Here is a 22,495-nt window from a genome sequence, read left to right as displayed (position 1 = left end):
AAGAAAAACGTATGTCTATTTCAAAATTGCACTTTCAGTCAAATTTCAGGCTTAGGAAATTTACATGACCAATGGTTTATTAATTTGGTGATGTCTTAGGGTTAGATAAAGAATCAATTACCAATCCACTATTGTGTCATACCTTTGTATCTGGTAACATACTGGTAGTTTGTGGAGGGGTACCCGGTATGTCTAAACGCCCAACTCAACTACCGTAAAGCCGGATGCTCATACTAATAAATTTTCCACCTTGGAGCTAAAAGTAGACATTGTCTCTACTATGTACCCTACCACTGATATCAAAGACCTTCAAGAGTCTGCCTGTATAGGGTGGGGTGCGGGTGTAACAAGTATTTCACAAAGTTAAACTTGACTATTGCCGAATTGGCCATGCTTAAAGATTTCCCCACTGGACCATAGCGAAAGAGGCAGGGGTAGATATTGTCTACTATACGGATATCCCTTAGGGTTGGGGGATTCGGTTTGTCATATAGAACAACTCAATTATTGCTGGCTAACCACACGAGGTTCTGCACCATATTACCAGAGATTGGGGAGGCATTGCCTCTATTATGTGAGTACCGCAGATACTCAGACCTTCACGAGTCTGGCTGCATAGGTTAGGATGCGATGGGACTTGATGGGCCATACTTAGAGATTCCACATTGGCACTAGTACCAGAGATCTGAGAGATAGAAGTAGAAATTGCTCTACTATGCACCGTACAACATATATCTCGGACCTTCACGATTTTGGCAGCATAGCGTGGGGAATACCTGGTATATCACATAGCCAAACTCAACTATTGACACCTGGTACAATGTAATACTAAGAGATTATCCACCTAGGCCAACCCAAGACCTTCCTGATTCTGGTCGCTAAGGGTCAGGTGGGTTTGTGTCCAGCAGGTCAATAGTCCAACTTTACTATTTGCCGGCTGGCCATACAAAGTGATCCCCACCTGGACCATACTAATGCCACAGGTTAATATAACTTTAAAGCATTGCCTCTGGTATGCATCGGTGCCACCATGTGGATCAGGATATGCTTATCCTTCCGGAGGACCTGAGATCACCATCGGTTTTGTTTCTGTTGCTCAGTCTAGTTTTCTACGTTGTGTTTTCTATACTGTTTGTCTTTTGATCTTTTTTCGTTTTTTTTTTGCCATGACATTGTCAATTTGTTTACAACTTATGAGCTTGAATATCCATTTGATATCGTTTGCCTTTCTTTCACAGATACACCAAACCTTGAGGATTTTGACTGCTTAGCTAGGGTCGGATGAAGGGTGATATCCGATATGTCATGTCAATGATCTCAATTATTTCCGGTTGACCACACAAAGAGAATGTGCACCTAAGTCATTGAACCAGAGGTAGATGTAGGTATTGCCTCTAGTATACACCGTACTACATGTATCATAGTCCTTTAGGAGTTTGAGCGTATAGGATGGGGTTTGGGATGTACGCAGCATTACTCAAAGTTCAAATTAGCAATCGCAGACATGGTCATACTGAGAAATTCTCCACCAGGGTCATAGTACCAGAGGTTAAGGTAGACATTGGCTATACTATACACAGTGAAACAGATTCCAGAGACCTTCACAAAGGGTGGATTGTGTACCTGGTACTTAAGATAGCCCAGCTCAACTTTTATCAGCTGGCCATGCTGAGAGATTCCCACTGTGTCGTGAAAATAGCGCGAACTACGTTCCTCTTTTATTGTACTTTCGTTGTCGACGTCGGTACGTCAAAGACGTCGGCTTGGGCGGAAGTAGAAATTAGATGTTATTAAATGGTTTACTTGAACGGCTGTATATTTTATATGTCTCCTTTCGCCACTATATTTTGGTGGCGTGACTGTTGTAAATAATGGATTCGAAGTTGAAAGCAGTACGAGCACGACACAGAGGACAAGTGACAAAGTTATTTAAGAAATTCAAGGACATTGAAAAGAATTCGGACTTAGACAAAGACGATGTGAAACTGATAGCGGATGCCATTGAACAAAATCAGAGGACTATCGTGGATTTAAATGAAAAGATACTGGATTCGATGTCGAAGCAGGATGTAGCGGAGGAAATACAAGAGTCTGGTGAGTATATGTTTAATTTGAAGTCCAAGCTTCGGAAAATTCGAAAACTGTCACACACTGATTCCCTGTCTCAAAATGTAAGAGTCGCATCAACGTCTTTAGACCCAAATGCAAACAGTTTTACACCAACTTACCCTACGAATTCTTCGCTTACCATTGCCAATGTCATACACAGCAATGAAACTGGAATAAATGTACAGCAAACACATTTTGATGATTTCCGCTCCATGCATAATACCCATCGTGACTTGCAGTCTACAAGTAATTTGTACAACCAAGGCTTTTCTTCCGTATCAAATAGCAAACAAAACCACAGATTACCGAAACTAGATTTACCGCACTTTGATGGGGACATTTTACAATGGCAAAACTTTTGGGATTCGTATGTATCAACTATCCATTTCAACAGTAATTTGACCGAGATACAGATATACACAAAAGGTGATACGAGGTGATGGACCTACAGCAGTTAGCTCCGAATAGGCTACTTATTGTCAGGACCAGTTAGCGATAACAGGACTTCATCAATTTTTCCTGTCCTTTTGAACATCATTTCAAGTCATCATATGGAAGAGAAAAGCTGAAGTCGACTTTGCGGGACCCCTTTACGTTAGGGACAGAAATGGAAATAAGAGGAAAGTATTTATCTGCCTGTTTACGTGTGCTTCAGCACTTCATCTTCAACTAGTACCCGACCTTACAGAAGAATCATTTTTACAGTCATTTAGAAGATTTATTTGCCGCAAATCTTTTCCTTGCACAATGATTTCGGATAATGCGTCGACATACCTAGCAGCAGCCGACACAATACAGAAACTTACAAATTCATCAACTTTGAAGGACAGGCTTGTAAATCATGGAATCACATGGAAGTTCATACCACGACGCCCACCTCGGTATGGAGGTTTTTTGGAGCGTCTTATTAGTTTGACAAAAACTTGCTTGAGAAGGACACTTGGTAGGCCATACGTCACTTTTGAGACACTTCAAACTTTCATCACAGAAATCGAAGCGATTATCAATGACCGATCCCTGACATATATGTTTCTTCGCAGACGAAGACCTTTGACACCATCACACCTGCTGTACGGGATGAAAATAACCACAACTGCGTATCCGCCAACAGAAGTTCAAGATACAGCGAACATTCGCAGTGGAAAATCTGAGCTCTTTAAATGTTCACACTACAAAGAAACATACTGGACAATTTTTGGAACCGTTGGAAAAAGGAATATCTCACGTCATTAAGAGAATTCCATCGGACTACAGAAAACAACGAGAGAGCAATCAACACTGGTGATGTCGTACATATTCATGAAGACATGTTACCAAGAAGCAAATGGAAACTGGCAATCGCCGAGGAACTGGTGACGGAAAACGATGGATACGTCAGAGCTTCCGTAGTGAGAACTAGCACAGGACACATATCGCGACCCATTTTAAACTGTACCCAATTGAAGTGAATGCAAAAACTGACTTTGTACGAACTATTGATTCTATCGATCACGTTAAGGTAGCACAATACAAAGATTTTTTCACCCCCAATCAGACAACTTAAAACTGATGTAATTTTCTTTCATCCAGCTTTTAATTTTATAAATGAGGTACCAAAAGAAAGAAAAAAGATTAATCTTTCAAATGGTGAAAACGTCAATTTGACATAATTATTACATAATTAATTATTATGTAATTAGTTGCTATATTAAGATGTCCACATTTGAATGAAATTAGCTTCTTTGTTATTCATAGCATCCCAAAATATTTTATAGATTCTTGTATAACACAGTTTGACATCCAAAAGGGTGTCTCAGATTTTTCCTATTGTATTTCATTCTCTCATAAACCTTCAATGAAGTTTGCAACCTAAATTCATAAGAGATCACTAAATTTAATTGGGTATAAAATTTGTTCTATTGATGTTTTTGGAAATCTGAGACACCCTTTTGAAGATAACAGGTCAAGGAACAAAATGTGTGAAAATCAGGCATATAGGGGCACCCATCTAGGAGCTAAATTCATTTAAAACTACATTTTCATGACAAAAATGAATGTGTCACAATTGAATAAATAAGGATTTTCCTACTTGTACCCCATTAACTTCAATATAATTCACACATGTACCATTGGGATATTTCAGGATTGGCCTTCAATCATAAATCAATTAGGTTTTGACCAGTAAGAAAGCATTCAATTTCAGCAATTCTAAATACATAGAGAAAATGCACACCCTATGCATCAAAAACCAGATCTGGCGGGAGATGTTATATCATTATTGGCCTTGTTGTAAGTCAGTTGCTACTGATATGGTCAAAACTCCGCCCACCATGATAAACCTTTACTACTAATGATCTCAGAAGTTTAATTATACATTGCATTTACTTTTTTCAATATGGATTTTATTCATTTAGTACATAACATAATATATTTTATTTTTTGATTGTTACAAAAAGTAAGTTATGCATGTGTACACAAAATGATCAGTTGGTCAGTTTAGGGGATCCTTATGGGGCATTTTTAGAATTGTAATTGTATACAAGGACAATATGGTGTTTTATACAAAGTAGATTTTGTTCAATTTTGCAGTTTGAAAATGAAATATTTAATTTGTATTTTCTTTTAAAAAGAATTCATATCTAAACATTCTCCCCCAAGAAATTCCAGTACATTAATTGTTATACAATTACATTTGTTTAATTTCTGTACATTTATATTTTGATTCCCTCTATATCTCCAAATTGTTACTTTGTTTTTTTCTCCTGGCAGCTCCATTAATGAAATGTATTTTTATTTGGAATTCATTATCTTCATTTTTCCATTTATCCCTAATCCACCTCTTTTTCGTAACCGTTTTATTTGAATTGTTGGTCAGTGGTCATAAAGCTATCAAATGATTCTATTGATTAACCACAAAGTACTGCCCACATGTTCTTATCTTGTATCAGTCAGACACGTGCATTTGTTTATAAAACTAATTATCATCAAAACTCAATAACAGTGCAAGATATGTAAATAAATTTTTCTTCTGTGGTTTTGGAATATTAAGAAGTAACAAAAACAGCTGAAAATGAAATTTTGATAAAATTTAGTTGCTTTTGTATTGTGCTTCCTTAAGACTGACGAAAACACATTGTCATACCTTATCAAAAAGAGAAGCATCAGTGCGAGCGAATGAAAGAATTCACAAGTGGATACATGGACAATAATTTGTGAAAGTTAAAGTTAAATTCAGTGAAATCTAATATTGACATTTTAAAGATAATTTCACTTTCTGCCGTAACCATGGACATTTTTTGAGAATTATTTGATTTAAACTCATTTATTGGTAACTGGAAAATTGATTTTTTTTTATATAATTGTATTTATTTTCTTTTGTGTGCCCGGAGAATGTCGTGAAAATTGCGCGAACTGCGTTCCTTTATAATTGTACTTTCGTTTACCAGGTTCAATCCACCATTTTCTACATAAGAAAATGCCTGTACCAAGTCAGGAATGTGACAGTTGTTATCCATTCTTTTGATGTGTTTGAGCTTTTGATTTTGCCATTTGATTAGGGACTTTCCTTTTTGAATTTTTCTTTGGTAGCGTCGTACTCTAGAATGGATTATTCCGTATACACCCTGGTATGGTTGGTTCCTCTGGTAAGGTAACACCTCGGTTATAAAAGGGTAGATTGGGGTATAGGTTTTTGTTATGTGAAAGTGTGTGGTTTTGAATGGTAACTCTACGTATTGATGTTTGAATGAATAACAGACTCCTTAAATGAAATCAACTTATATTAACTCTAATATGCATTAAATATCCACAATACATATATATATATATTTAATAACTTAACAGTGTTCAAATCCAATAAATAGACATTTTATCAACCATCTTTCGTAAATTAAAGAAATGGATAGCGGAAAAATATACTCAGAAAGTTTACTTATTTTAGTTTAGGAATCAGGAAATGGTAAAATTCAATACCAAAAGATTGTTATAAAGTTTAACTCACGAAGTTGTTTTTCAAGTGTAACTCGTAAAGGAATTATTGAACCCAAATTATACGAACGTAGTCTTCTCAGACATGGTAATCTGTCATCTGTCTGGTAACTGGTACCTATACTTATATTAAAACTGCTTGGAATTAGCGAGAGTTACTTTCCCCAAGGTAAAATTGTGTTAAAAGACTTACTTGAATTTTCCGCCGTATTGATACTTAGGTAAACCAGTTTACCGATTTGTTTTACCATTTACCAAAACCGGAACTGGTAATTACCAAAATTGTGTTTGGTAAAAAGTTTTTGTACCTCAATTGAAATAAACAATTAAGAGGTGTTCCGAATGTAAAAACAAAGGCAAGAATGATAAAAGTTTGAGAGTTAACAATGTTTAAACATACTTATACAAGAAATATATAACAACAAAAGTAATTTATCGTTATGATTAAAACAACGTCAACGCACAATTTTTGGGGAAAACAGGTCTCATTTCAGGGAACCGGCAATCCATCACACTACTTAGAGATTCTCCTCCTGGGCCATATAACCAGACGTAGATATATATCATATAACACAAGATAATAATTTGGGTTACCCGGTTTGTAAAATTACCAAAGTCAACTATTGACAACTGACCATACTATAAGTTAATTCGCCTGGGCCGTAGTACTAGAAGTAGCAGTAGGTATTATCTTTACTTTAAACAGTATCACAGATAGCAGAGATTTTAGGGAGTCTGACTGCATCAGTTGGGAGGTGGTGGTGTGGCCATACCAAGAGATTGACCTCCTCTGCCATTGTTTTATGGATAGAGGTAAACATTGCCTCTACTATGCAACGTAACACAAATATCAATTATCTTTAGGAATCTGTATTCATTAGTTGGGGTGTGGGTGTACCCAATACGTCATCGCATAGTCCAACTTGACTCTTGCCGGCTGGTCACACTGTGAGAAATCTTCGCCTGGGCCTTAGTACTAGAGGTATTTTTAAACATTGTCTCAGCTACTGCAATGTACCAAAGATACCCTAGACCATCGCGAGTATGATGGCATGGAATTGAATTGTGGGACCATGTCTAAACTCTACCTCTAATACTACTGCCTATGTGGAGAATCTCTGAGTTTGGACAGTCGACAGTAGTTGAAATATGATTTGTGACCGACCGGGCACCCCTCCTCAAACCAATCCATGCCATGCTGCCAGATTCATGGATATTTTTAGTATCTGTGGTACCGGGTTTAGATAATAGTATTATGGCCCAGTTTGAGAATCTCGTAGTATAGCCAGCCGAGAATAGTCTAGTTTAACTACCGTATGTTACATACTGGGTACACCCTTCCCGTCTCTTTCTATGCAATCAGACACACACAGGACTAGGATATCTGTGGTACAGTGCATAGGAGATGCCATTTCAATTGCAACATTTGGCTCCATGGTCAACATAGAGATTCTGTTCGTATAGCCAGATGGCAAAAATAAATCAAGGAATTTGATGTACCGTGTCCCCCATCCCAGTCATATTACCCATACGTTTCGGGCTCTTTTCAGTTTGTGACCGAGTCAGTCGAGTTTACACATATATACATACCTCCAAAATGACCTTTTTCAATAATATTCTAGATGCAAAAGTTATGTACTAGTATTTGGAGTTAATTCCACATTGACATGAACAACATATAGAATTTGCAGGAGCTCCAAACGGAGCGAGGCAGTATTGAATTAATTAAGTTTTTATCAGAAGATTTCTTTCCCCGAGTCAAATCAAGCACAGTGGTTCAGTATTCCCTAGGACTTCATCAAATTCCTTAAAACAGTGGTAGGTTTTGGGTTTGGCTTCACTTTCATCGTTAGCCTTCACAATGTTTCTATACTAATATTCTGTTGTTAAGGTGCTGCTTTGTCCTCCCAAACTGGCTTTTCCCTGCACATAATATTTTATTGTTTCTGTACATGTTCCATGCTGCCATACATTTATCAATGCCGCCGTGTCTAGTTGCGTCCACTCAATTCGGGAAGGTATTGTCAACAGAGTGATGTCTATGATGATTATTTTGAGTCTTAACTTGGTTTATAAGGATATTTCAATGTTGTTGTTTTTTTAAATAAAAGTTATTTTAGAGTACAGGATAGTGATAGGAGCCATCACAGAGGGCACGATCGAATATAGAAGTAAATTGTGATGCAAATGAGAACTCATCGAATCAGTGTTATTCGATATAAACATAACTTATGCCCAGGGAAGGCCGGAATTTTCTGATGCCTCATTTATTCATCCCCAATCCCCTAGGTATTTTAAAGTACGAGAGCTGAAACAATTCTTGTACATATGCACTGGGATGGCTAACTTGAACTAAGTTAGTGTGTACGGTTTTCCTGACATACCTTGTAGAAGTGATGAATTATCATGCCAAGTTTCATTACCAAAATCCAAGGGGTTAGAAAGTTAAACAGTGAACACGATGTTTGGACATCTGCACAGTGGTGACTAAGTTGAACTACGTTTTTGACTTTTAATGTACGTTTTTCTCCCTTGTACGCGACATACGTTCTAGCAGTGGGGAATAACCATGCCAAGTTGTAATACCTAACTCAAAGGGGTTTGAAAATTAGAGAGCGGCAATTATTTTTGTACAAATACACAAAGGTGACTAAGTTGAACTTTTAATGATCATTTCGTCCTTGTACAGAGCACGCCTTCTACATGTTGTGAGTATTATGTCAAAATTCATTACCCAACTCCAACGGGTTCGAAAGTTAGAGTGAGGAAACAATTTTTTACTGAGGAACACTCGCATTCGTGGCTAAAATCGTTTTCAATCAACCAAATCATGTCCGCCAAACTTTCGAAGTAATGATTTCAACATAACCACTTTGAACTCTTGATGTTATAGCGTCCTTGTAAGTAGTAACCCTCAAGGAAATTATGATGGGAAACGCAAGCCCTTGAATATCGTAGCACTGTGAAATAGTTATATTCTTAATATGCAGGCGCTGCTGGAATGTTGCTACACAGAATGAAAAGTTCACAATGAGAAAAATTTCAATACATTTCAAGAAAACAAGTTCTTTTCTATATTTGCATCGGAATAGCTGTCACTCTCAGCTTTCCGAGGATTTATTCAAGATGAAACAAAACGGCCGATAAGAAATACAATTGTCCATAACAAATTAATGGAAAATAAAACTAATTTCAAAGTGAATTATTGGAAAGGGGTTACGTTAACATCGAAACAGATGCTAGCATTAAAGATGTTTTATACATTGACTGCACTGGATCATTGCAGCACACACATGCAAAGAAAAAAGAACGTATTCCTTCAGTTTTGATTACTAAATATACTAAAATAAAAAATATGTTAAATGAAAAAGCCCATTATGAAACACTGGCATTTATTGGCGGTTTACGAAGAATTTTTGTTTGTAGTGTTGAACCAATAGTTAGGTATAGCAATTATAGAAGTCTAGGGACATGCTTACTAGATCAAAATTATAAACTATTATATAAATGTGACAGTTGAACCCCTGATGTTGCCTGGCCTATCATAGTATCGATTGATGAGGATTTAAATATGAATTAACATTCATTCATATAGAAAAAAAAACAAAGTTCTGACCAACCTAAACAACGGCTTTAGATCAGACTATTCATGCGAAACCCTTGCTACTAGTTACAAAACGACGACACGTCATTCAATAAAGGAAAACAAATAGACATGTCAATACTGAATTACTCGAAGTACTTTGAAACACTACCTCACAAAAAAAACTTCTCCACAAGCTACATCAGTATTGCATCTGGAACAACCTCCACCAATGGATGACCTTCTTCTTTACAAACAGAAAAAATGAAAGTCGCACTAAAGGGAGAATTTTCAAAACGAATCAAGGTAGATCAAGGAGTACACATTATAGTTCCCCATATTTTTATCAGCCACATAAATGACCTTCCAGTTGCAGTAAAATCATCAGTCTGAACTTTTTTAGACAGTTGCTTACTATACAGAAAATAATAGCCAAAAAAGACCATATCAGCCTCCAATAAGACCTTTAAAACCTTGACAAATGGGTAAAAAATTTGGGAATGAAATTTAACTCAAAATATTGTATAATATGAACAAAATATCTAGTAAGTTCTAATCTACCAAATAAGTGGATATATACTAGAGGAGATAAACACCAACCCATACATCGGACCCAAATATCAGACGATTTAAAATGGAGAACACATATATCAAACACAAGCAAAAAAGCAATCTCAACCCTTGGTTCCTCAAACTACAATTTTGCTCAAAGGAATGCAGAAAAAACTTATGCAGAACCCTATTCTGATCAATTATTGAATATGGAGCTATTGGGACCCACACGCAAAAAAGAACGTCCAACTAAAAACTAGAAAGAATACAAAGAAGGGCGGTAAGATTTATCAGCAGAGACTATAAATAAAGATATGACGAACGATTCACAAAAATGATGAAAGAACTTTAGAACTTTCACATCTATACGGCAGACGGTTACAACAGATCCTGATATTTTTCTACTGTACATGTGTATTTCAATCGCCTTTTTCAAAATAAAAGGATAACAATTCTGACCTCCTGAAAGACTCGAAAAAAAAACGAGTTAAGCTAGACAACAGTATTTTTTGGTTTTTGAATTTAAAAAATCTCATACTGTCGTAGCGTTGGTTTAGTATTTTCAAATATTCGTTTTGTAGAAAAAAAATTAAAGGTCAATTTTCTTTTTAAGTTTCGCGCTTGTGTACCATTTAGCGAGCTTATCGCTCGCTTTTATGTACCAGTTTGAAATTATATATAAAAATAAGAAGATGTGGTGTGATTGCCAATGAGACAACTCTCAACAAGAGACCAAATGACACAGAAATTAACAACTATAGGTCACCGTACGGCCTTCAATAATGAGTAAATCCCACACCGCATAGTCAGCAATAAAAGGCCCCGAAATGACAATGTAAAACAATTCAAACGAGAATCGTCTATTAATTTTTAATTTAAACATTCCAGTGCAACTCATATAAGAGGTCATAAGATCGCTGTAGGGAAAAAAGTACCAAATCTGCATTTTATCAACTGACACAATTTGTTTCAATCCTTTCGTGTAAATCTTTGATGAACATTCCATTCATGAGTCTCGTGTAGACGAAACGCGAGTCTGGTGTACTAAATAGTATACCTGGTATCTTTGATGAATTTGAAAATTTCAAATGAGATACGATAAGCAAAGATTAAAATTAAAAACATGACCTTTACCATTGACCTCAACATCACATGCACAAATGATCAGAAAAGGGCGTCAACAAATTACTGCATAACATCAACCCAAATAAAGCCACAGACCCTGATGAACTATGTGGAAAGGTATTAAAGGAAATGAAAGATCATCTAGTCCTATCATCCCACTCATCTTCCAAAAGTCAAACAACACACATAAAATACCTACAGACTGGAAACATGCAAACGTCTGTCCTGTATTCAAAAAAGGATACAAACACAATGCCATAAATTACAGGCCCATTTCACTCACATGTATATTTTGCAAAAATAATGGAGCATATTATAGCTAGTCAAATAATGGAACACCTTGAAAAAAAACCAAAATATTATATGATCTACAACATGGCTTTCGATCTAAACGCTCATGTGAGACACAATTAATATCTTTTATACAGGACCTTGCAAGAGAAAACAATAACAACATACAAACTGATGACATTGTGATGGACTTTGCCAAAGCTTTTTACAAGTCCCCCACAAAAGGTTACTGTATAAATTAAAATACTACGGCATAGACAATAATACCTTGGAATGGATTGGTGATTTTTTGCATCAAAGTACACAGTCATGCTAGATGGAGAACAATCAGAAAAAATCGGGGTAACATCTGGAGTGCCACAGTCCTTGGCCCAATTTTATTCCTCATTTACATGAATGATTTCCCAGAACAACATAACACCTTACGGTTATTTGCCGGTGACAGCATCATCTATAGAAACATCAAAATCAAAGATGATGCTTCCAAATTACAACAGGACTTAGAATCAGCAGCACAATGGGAAAAAGACTGGTTAACGTCATTCCATCCAGAAAAATGCCCCATACTCAGAATTACACAAAAAAGAAACCAGTCAATCATGACTACATCCTCCATGGTCACACTCTACATACTGAAACAGCTACAAAATATTTAGGCATAATCATCCAATCAGATCTTAAATGGAATAAACATGTAGATAATATAACAGCAAATGAAAAACGACCGCTAAATTTTCTAAAACGTAACCTATAAAAGTATCTTCCAAACAAATAAAAGAAAGGGCATACATGTCATTAGTTAGACCTAAGCTTGAGTACAGCTCTTGTGTCTGGGACCCTCACAACAAAAATCAAATCAATCAAATTGAGATGGTCCAACGAAGAGCTGCCCGCTACACATGTAATAGATACCACAATACCAGCTCTGTCTCAAATATGCTCGAACACCTACAGTGGTCTACATTACAATTGAGACGAATACAAACAAGACTTGTGGTTTTCTTTAAAATTATACACCAACATTTAGCAATCTACCCTAAAGATTTTCTCATTACATCAGACAGCAGAACAAGACATAAACATACCAACCACTATAAACAAATTCAAACCAATAAAGATTCTTACAAATTCTCATTTTATCCGCACACAATAGTACAATGGAACCTACTTCCAACATCAGCAATCCTTTGTACAACAGTTGACGGCTGAGCAGATTTCTATATCTGCTCTTTCACAAATATTTAAACACTGCATACCATGTACATAGTTTTACCAAGAAATATACATAGGATAACAATTCACAGAATAAAAAAAAATCACTGTACATAATATATTTTATTTTATCTGTTCACCAATGTAACGTAATATTAAATTTATTTCTTTTAAATTGTACATAAGCCACGCATGTAACGGCACGTAATCGTCAATGTTGTGCCTGACTGAGTGCGGAAATACGAAGATAGAAAGATAGACATTTACGCTTTATAGTAAAATAATGAAGGGGAAATAACTCTTATTAGTTGTCGGCCAATATTATGGATATACCGAATTATGAAGAAAAATAGTGTTGTCAATAATTTTTGAGTTAGAAAGGAGATGCGATAACAAGAAAATCAAAAAGAATGTTAAGGGAGATACTACTCACATAGAAACGTATTCGGTTAAACAGTGCGAGTTTTAAAAACGCAGTAACTGTTTGACATGTTTGATATTATATACCAAATAACTTATAGACAAAATGTTGGGAAACAAAAGTTAATTCTGAGAAAAAGAAGTGACGGGAGAAGGGAAAAAAATATCAGAACTAAATCGAAAGATCTGACCACACCCACAACCAACGCCACCAAGCCCCCATAAGAATATTTTACGTCATTCAGAGAATTCAAACGCATTTAAAATAAAATTCAAAATTACACTAAATGACTAGTGTACTGCCCTTCATTGAATGGATTTGGTTCTAGATAAGTGACATAATTTAATTTCTTATCTAGTAGCTCTATATACACTTAGATAAAGCATATCACTTATAGTCTGATCGTAAACAGCTATAATGAAAACCTTTCCTATAATTTGTTTACTAGTTGTGATCGTTTTGGAAATAAATTATGGCGAAACAGCCAAGTGCTCAATAACTGCATCTTGTAAGTAAAGTTTATTTGTTTTGTATTTTGTCTCTTTCGACAGTGTTGTTTATAGATAAACTGAAGTTGATAATAGTCGGTTAAAGGTTAGAACTACCAAAGAAAGTTTCATACTCTAATACCTTTTCAAAGCTTATCGTCCTTGATATAATAGATATTAAGAACTAAACTTTAACCACAATAAAAGAGAATTTATTTAAGATCTACAATACCCTGGGAACTCAGCCAACTTATGTTGATATACTATAAACCAACTTATTTTCGTTCGAGGATACTTTATTTCTAGTCGACTTCGCGGCGATGTATTAAAATTATTCGTATTCGTGACGAGTCATTTTTGTCGAGCCTGCGACTTTTGTCGCAAAAGCGAGACATAGCGATCCTACATTCCGTCGTCGTCGGCGGCGGCGTCCACAAATATTCACTCTGTGGTTAAAGTTTTTCAAATTTTAATAACTTTCTTAAACTATCCTGTATTTCAACCAAACTTGGACAGAAGCTTGTTTATGATCATAAGATAGTATCCAGAAGTAAATTTTGTAAAAAAAAAAATCCTGTTTATCCGTATTTTACTCATATATGGACTTAGTTTTTCTGTCAGTTAACATAACATTCACTCTGTGGTTAAAGTATTTCAAATTTTAATAACTTTCTTAAAAGAGGGACGAAAGATACCAGAGGGACAGTCAAACTCATAGATCGAAAACAAACTGACAACGCCATGGCCAAAAATAAAAAGACAAACAGACAAATAATAGTACAGATGACACAACATAGAACTATCCTGGATTTGTACCACAGTTGGACAGAAGCTTGTTTGTGATCATAAGGAAGTATTCAAAAGTAAATTTTGTTAAAAAAAATCCTGTTTATCCGTATTTTACTTATAAATGGACTTAGTTTTTCTGCCAGTTAACTTTACATTCACTCAGTGGTTAAAGCTTTCAAAATTTTAATAACTTTCTTAAACTATCCTGGATTTGTATCAAACTTGGACAGAAGCTTGTTTATGAACAAAAGCTAGTATCTAGAAGGAAATTTTGTAAAATTTATTTCCTGTTTTTCCGTATATTACTTATAAATGGACATAGTTTTATTCCAGTTAACATTACGTACTGTCTGAAGTTAAAGTTTTTAAAACATTTGTTAGATTCATAAACCTTCTTGGATTTTTACCAAACTTGAACAGAACTTCTTACAATCAAAAGATAGTATCTAGAGGAAAATTTTTAATAATTTTTTCCCCATTTTTGTTGAGCCTGCGACTAACAGCAAAAGTAGGCGAGACACTGGGTTCCGCGGAACCCTTACTCCTTTTTGTACTCGCAAACGTCGCGAAAATAAGTTGGTAACAGTATATATATACAGACTGAGTTTTGAGGTATGTCTTGTTTCATTTTCTATTGTATTGCATCATTCGCATATCTATGAATTTCACCAAGTCAACATGGCGGCCCACTACTTAGACTCAGTTAGATACATCAACTGTTGACTTGACTAGTAGCCAACGGAAAAAAAAATGTGAATTAAAAATTGCAAATGTTTGGGTTAAGAATTTTAGGAATGTATCACATTTTTTCTAGAGATTATTTAGTAATAAATCATGTAAACCGTTGATATATTGAAATTTGTCGCTTTATCTTACAGTGGATAAAATAGAACAGCCACACACACGGCACAACTATCTTCGCTTTATTTTTTTTTTTAAATTACCGTATTTGTCCTGTTAGAAATCGCTAACGCTCGGGATAAAAATCGAATATAACGGCCCAGTTCATGTGAAGACCATTTTTAATAAATCTATGTCTTGCATAAATTGTTTCTTATTATAACATACACTCTAGTATCGTTGCTGAACTGGACCTACATTTTCCTTACCAAGGATGGCCCCCTTGAGATGGTTAAACAAATCTGAATTTGTCTCATCAGGGCCCTCAATGCTCTGTATGCTGTTTTTAAGGGCGTAGCTTCCCGCTCCTTTCAGAATTAAACCATAATTATGTTATTTCATTCAAGCGTATACAAAGCTGACACTTTCTTCCAATTATAAGCCTTGTGACTTCAACAAGGACACCGAACTGCCCTTTGGATTGCTTTGGGGAAGATTAGTTTCATCATTAGCTGTGTTATCCTCTTTAATTAGATAAAGAATTATTATTACTATTATTAGGTCTTTCCACTTTTCTGTGGAAAGACCTATTGGTTTTCTTCTGATTTTTTTTTTTTTTTTCTTCCGCCTAATTTTGTTCTTGCGATAAATATTTGTTTCGCAATATGTTTCTTAGATATTTGGTATATGATATCGAACAGTTTATGCGCCTTTGAAATTTACCCTGCGAAACCAAATAATTTTCTTTGTAGGAGTTATCTCCCCGAACACTGTTTTCCTTGTGCAAGCATCTCCTCCGTAACCGTAAAAGAAAGCGACAAATTTATTTTACCAAATTGCTCGTTATATCCTCAAGATGTTTTGTCCAATTTTGACCGAAGCGATACGTAAACTCCATATGAGAGTTGTTTCCCCTTCTGTATTTGACATAAGGGATATATAAATGTATAGCATGAATGGTAAGTGATAGAGACCTAAGGTATATTGATTTAAGTTCCTTGGTTCATTTAAATGAAATTGAGGCCAAGGTCAAAGGTCAAGGTCATATTCTAAATTTTGATTTTTCCTTGTTATTTGATCTCCTCTGTCACTTTTAAAAATACAAATTAAAGAACTAGTGCAAAATGTTTGCTTAATTGTGATTAAGATATGATACATTTGGTCTGAAACAATCCAATGATATCTTATATGAGTTATTGTCCCTGAAATGATTCAATTTAAGGTTAACTGATTATTACTCCAACTTGGTACATGATGAAGCCATAGGGTCTTTTGCAAATTGTTGGTTGACATATGACCTTGAAAAAAGTAAACCGGAAGTGACCTTGAGTGAACCGAAAGTAGTATTTTTTGCACTTATGGAAAAGTACCTAGAAACCATATATTTTTTGAATGATCATAGGTTAACCTATCATTTGAGACCGGAAGTGACATTTTATAAACCGGAAGTAGCATATTATCTTCCTTATTACAGGCATAAGTATATACAAACTATATATTTTTGGAATCAGTGTGAATAAAGCTATCATATGAGACCGGAAGTGACATTTTCTAAACCGGAAGTTGGCAATTATCTCCCTTATTTCAGGCAAAAGTATATAAAACCATTTATTTATTGTATCAGTATGAATAAATCTATAATTTGACGCTATTTATAACTTTGAGTAAACCAGAAGTAGCTTCCTATCAATTATTTAGAAAATTGATGTGGAAAGACCTTCAATTGTTCTTTGAACAATTGGTTTTTAATTATTATTATTATTATTATTATTATTTCATAACATTGATGTATGTGTACAACAACTATATAGTCAGGCTCGATCCCAAATAGCCTTTTTGTGCGAAAGTGACGTTAAGCAATCTATTGTCCAATCATTTTAGGTATCTTTAGCCTTCAAATAATTATTTGCTCATCTGCTGAGTAAAAAGATTTGTGAAGTTTCATGGAAATTACTGAATAGAAATAAAGATTTTCATAAGCGTATTAATTAAATGATGTGTTTTTTTTACAGCGTTTGAAACTGAATTTTGTACAATTAAACAAGAAATAGAAGCTGTGAAGCAGTTTGATTCTAGAATATCTAATACAGAACACGAACTGTTAACACTGAAACACAATGTTCAAGTAGAAACTGCTGAACTTAAAGAAAACCAAGACCTGATACAAAACTTACAGAAAAACATTTCTGATGCAGTAAGTACCGTCATGGTTCACAAAGATAGTAAGATTTTCTAACTTATACTAGTATTTAAGTTACAACTTAAACGAGCCATAAAATACAAATCAAGATATAACCATAAAGGAGAAAAATGATTAAAAAAAATGTATGGAAAAAGTTCAGAAAAGCAACTCTAAAATCGTATGATTTGAATGCGAACAACAGCTAAGTATTTATGAAATCACTTTCGACAGATACGATCGTAAACAAAAGTTTGGAAGCAAAATATATAAAACGTTTAAAAACATAAAACCAAAAGTACCTTAATAAAATAGCCTAGAACAGCTAAGATCATGCAAGGTCGACTTTGCCGGAAAGAGTTGCAAAATTAATTAAAAATCACGGTAGGTATACTTCCGGTTGGGAATGTATTTTTTTTTCTCGAGTGAATAGATCGGATATTTTCGTGTGTGTTCACGTTTATTCGAGTGAATATGCGGTAAAATATAAACAAACAAACTCCTTTTTACATCGGATGACCGTGAGGGCATTCCGGTGTATTGTTGTCGCCTAATACACGATGGAAAAAGTCGTGTTTTGAGTAAAATAGAAGGGAATTTTGAGTCGTTTGTGCTGAAAACGTGTTAATCATTTAAAGTAAATTGGGCAATCATGAATAAACTGATATACTTTCGAAATAAGAGTAAATCGATTTGATGTGATTTCACCTCGATAAGACCCAGTCAACACTAGAAAAAAGCGGGCCGATTCAGTTGGAAAAAACACAATCTAAAACGGAATCTGTACCTATTGTGATAATATACAAACTACACCGACGGTACCCCAAGGAACTAAGTCCATGACCAGCCCTACTTACCTAGGGTTAGCAAAAACACACAACATTATAAAAGAAAGAATTTTTATAATGAAAAAAAATTAAAACTCTGGACCATTACGAAACATATTTACAAAAATTGCCAAATGAGTTTTCATGGAAATTCATTTGCTCTATGATTTACAGAAGTAGGTATCGACAATGATATATAATACCCAACCTATATAGGCAAGAATATCAATGATCATTGTAGTCCCTAATAAAACCTCAATTTCTTGTAATTTCAGATATCTGTCGATAATATGTCAAAGAATACATCAGACTTAAATGATAAAATTGATAAATTGTTGAAAATGTTCAAAGATGTGCAAGATCGACTAGATCACTTAGAAGGTACACTAACATGTTAAACAAACTCATCATAGATACCAGGATGTAAATTTGTATTTGCGCCAGACGCGCGTTTCGTCTACATGACTCATCAGTGACGCTCGATTCAAAAAAAGTTAAACCATTCAGCATCTACCCATTAACCATAAAAAGACTATATGAGTAAATAACATACCATATGCAAATATATCCATAGAAACTGTTTAAAGAAAATCAAGAAAACATTTTACTTTAGATGTTTTGGAGGATAGTTGTATAAAATTACAAAATTCACTAGATAGATATTTTTTTGAATAAAATAAAAATGCAATTATCTGAATGAGATACTCGTCTCGTTGTATTACATTTTTGTATACTTTATTGTTTAATTAAAGAATACAGATCAGTATATGCATAAGAACCGATAAGATATATATGTAATACTTGCTTGCCTTTTACTTGTAGTGAAATGTAAAGTTTGTGGTAGCAACGGTAGTGTAAATCATCCATGCTCACAAAACCCTTGTGGTAACGGAGGTAAGGTTATACACTGGTATTAATCATATCAGGTTCAATTTTTTTTTGGTTTGAATCAGAGTGATGTTATCCCTTTCTAAGACAAGATACTTGTATCTACGTTGGCCATTCTTTTTCATGAAACAAAATAGGACTTATTCTTTCAATTCGTCTTTTAGTTTGGAAAGAGGAGTACTTGTGTAAAGGGTAGAAAAGTCAAATAATACTATTGCAAAAGGAAAGAGACTTAGATTGTATGTAATCTAACAGATTTTTCAAATTGTTAAGTATCAACATCTTGTCACGCCGCCCCTGGTAAAACCGGCAAACAATTCTTTTAAGCACAATAACTCCTATAAAGAGTCAATTGATGGTCTCAAGCACAACTGCTTTTTGTAGATCATTTATTGCTGACCATTTTTGCGTCTATCTATCATATGTTTCAAGACAATTGTCGGAATTTCTAAAATTTCATAAAAATCGTCAGCAAAGGGCAATTACTACCATAAGAAGCTGATTGATGTTTTCAGTCTGACTTGACATTTTCGTAGAATTTGTTTTTCTTATCATTCTCACTGTTTACAGTTTGTTTGCTTCTTTCTATCAATAATAGTTTTTAAGATTAAGTTCAAAAATGCTTTAATTGGCAAAATGTAGTCATTTAAGGACAATAATTTCTAAATAGAAAAACACAAGCAGTTTATGATAAATTACAAAAACATATCAAACAGTAAAACAGACCACACCAAACAACACCCGACTGATCAATTTTGCTGTGTGTATAAATAGATAGTTTGACTGGATTTAAAAGAGTTTTGATTAATATGTAAATTTAACAAAGGGCTAACATTCTATTGACTATATATTTGATAGGAAAGTGTTTAGAATTGGCGAAGGATTTCCAGTGTGTGTGCACTATCGGATTTATAGGAGAAAGATGCCAGTACACAGACCATTGCTCATCATCGCCTTGCAAAAATGGCGGTTCTTGCTCCTCTAATATCCTTGGTCATGTATGTAACTGCGCCATGGGGTTCACAGGACCATACTGTGAAGTTAAACTAAACGCATGCGACTCAAATCCCTGCAAACATGGAACTTGCTTCTTACACGGCAACTCCTTTAGTTGTCAGTGCGATCACGGATACGATGGTCCAACTTGTGAACATTCGACTGGACAACACCGAACATCGCTTTCGACAGCCAAAACAACAACAAAGACAACCATTCGACCACAAAGTACCATCAAGTATCCTGATCCGTGTGCTAAGGCTTCCGTTTGTAACGAACCAGCAAAATGTCAAGCCGTTGGTAATCAGGATTACATATGCGTTTGTCCAGATACTGTCCAGACTAACAGTGATAAATGTCTTGAGCCTTACTATTATGATCAGTTTGGATTTTGTTGCGCACGGAACATATGTAAAAATAATGAAATTGTATGCTAATAGTAAAACATAATCAATAAACATATAATATGTATAATTAATTGCTTCTACAACAATATATTCTATGACATGATATACTTAATATTTTTGCTTCTATGATGAGGGTATGGAAAACTATTAATCATGTATCCCATAGAACAATCAAATAAAAAATGCTAGAATCCAGAAGACTCAAATAGACGTTTACTGAAAACTCGCATATTATGGAAATCAACGTGGGGAAAAATACTCTGTTCATTTATTTTTTTCTAATATGGCGCATCCTTAACAAATTTCATATGGAAAGGGAGAAATCATTGTCACTGATACGTCTGTTTGTCTTCGCGCCAATAGATGTTAAACCAGTATAAAAAAATGTATGGTATCAAGGTCAATGAAATGTTATTTCTTAAAGCTTGATTAACAGGAAGATAACACTCTCATTATTGTGTTCCTCAAAAAAAAGTTTGTTACTTATTATGATTGGTATGATTGTTTTATTTTTTTTATTGAAGTGCGTTATGGTGAGCTGTTGTTTATAACTATAATGTTTGTTTTAGGCCAATTTACATTATTGGTACATTTTAGTGTGTTCGTATATAGATCCAAGGTGTACGTTTGTCACATCTAACGAATATGGAAGTTAGCTGTGCATTTGAGAGACAATATAGATTACTTGATTGGTTGTTGGTGTTAAACGTCTGACTATCAGCACGCTTGGAACACTCTTTTAGATCCACTGACCTTCGGTAGGAAAACTTGTCGAACGCACCTGCCACGTGCCTGGGTCGTTCTCTTAACTTCAGCGTTTACAAGCAACGAGACCCCGATAATTATAAAATAGTATAAAATACGGGCTCTAGATTCTACAAAAATAAAAATTTGAAAAAAAACTATGCTTCCTTTTGAGCAAAGCATGGAGACACGATTTATATTTTAGTCAGATTGCTCTCCCATAGTCACAGGATTAATTGACAGCTTATAGCAACAGTTGAATTGCCTATATAAAGAAAGTCGATACCAACAGGACAATAACGTTCTTTGTTAAGGAATGAAAGACAACAGCATGAAAAAAAAAAAACGAAAAGCAAAATCAAGTTCACTAGTTTTGATTCGACAAAAGGAACAGATTTATGATCAGATATAACTTATATATTCTGCAGCGGTCAACAAAGTCATGATGGTGTCAATAGTTATTTTTAAGAGATAAAAGTCTAATGAAAGATTAACAAAACAAATACTGAATAAGTTTTTGCAAAAGTTACACACATATTCTAACAGATCCAATGGTGTCTAAAATATAAAACATCGTTCAACTTCAAAAGGTAAAAAGCAGCAGTCAAAAAATGGCTGAAACTGAAACCGGTAAGAGGATTGAGATAAGAAAATTGATAGATTTCTTGATTTGCATATACTTTCTATTGTGTTACCAACTCATGTTTTGAGAGTCAGTTGTCTCTATGGCAATCATACAACATACTCTTGTTTTTATATTAATGGGGTAAAAAATCGTTTTGACATATCGAACTTTGAAAAAAAAAGTGAGCAAATCGGATATATAATGGTCATGCAATCTGTAAGTGTGAAAATAGTCATTGGAAAAAAATCAAAGAATTAATGCTTGTTTAAACAGACTGATTTAAAAAAAATCAATTTTATGACCATTCGAAATTTTTTATTAGTAATATGCACATGTGTACCTGAATGTTTCTTCTGAGATGATAGAGGTCAAAATATTTTGAACCAAAAACTTAAAGCATAAGGATTGAAGTCAAATGTAACGAGTTTCTGGTATATTAAGGAGATTATTGAA

The 22,495-nt window shown here is 34.6% G+C and overlaps 1 protein-coding gene across 1 annotated transcript; it reads left to right on the top strand.

The window, feature by feature from the left end:
- The first annotated feature begins 1,871 nt into the window (after positions 1 to 1,871).
- On the top strand, positions 1,872 to 21,141 carry LOC127728943 (neurogenic locus notch homolog protein 1-like). Its single transcript, XM_052236523.1, has 6 exons — positions 1,872 to 2,094; positions 13,708 to 13,767; positions 17,389 to 17,570; positions 18,658 to 18,763; positions 19,205 to 19,276; positions 20,129 to 21,141. The coding sequence occupies exons 1-6, from the start codon at positions 1,872 to 1,874 to the stop codon at positions 20,701 to 20,703; spliced, it is 1,218 nt and encodes a 405-aa protein (XP_052092483.1). The 3' UTR covers positions 20,704 to 21,141.
- Positions 21,142 to 22,495: the final 1,354 nt, after the last annotated feature.

Source organism: Mytilus californianus, unplaced genomic scaffold (assembly GCF_021869535.1).
Source record: "Mytilus californianus isolate M0D057914Y unplaced genomic scaffold, xbMytCali1.0.p SCAF_2, whole genome shotgun sequence".
NCBI lineage: Eukaryota > Metazoa > Mollusca > Bivalvia > Mytilida > Mytilidae > Mytilus > Mytilus californianus.
This window is presented reverse-complemented; position numbering and strand designations above follow the sequence as displayed.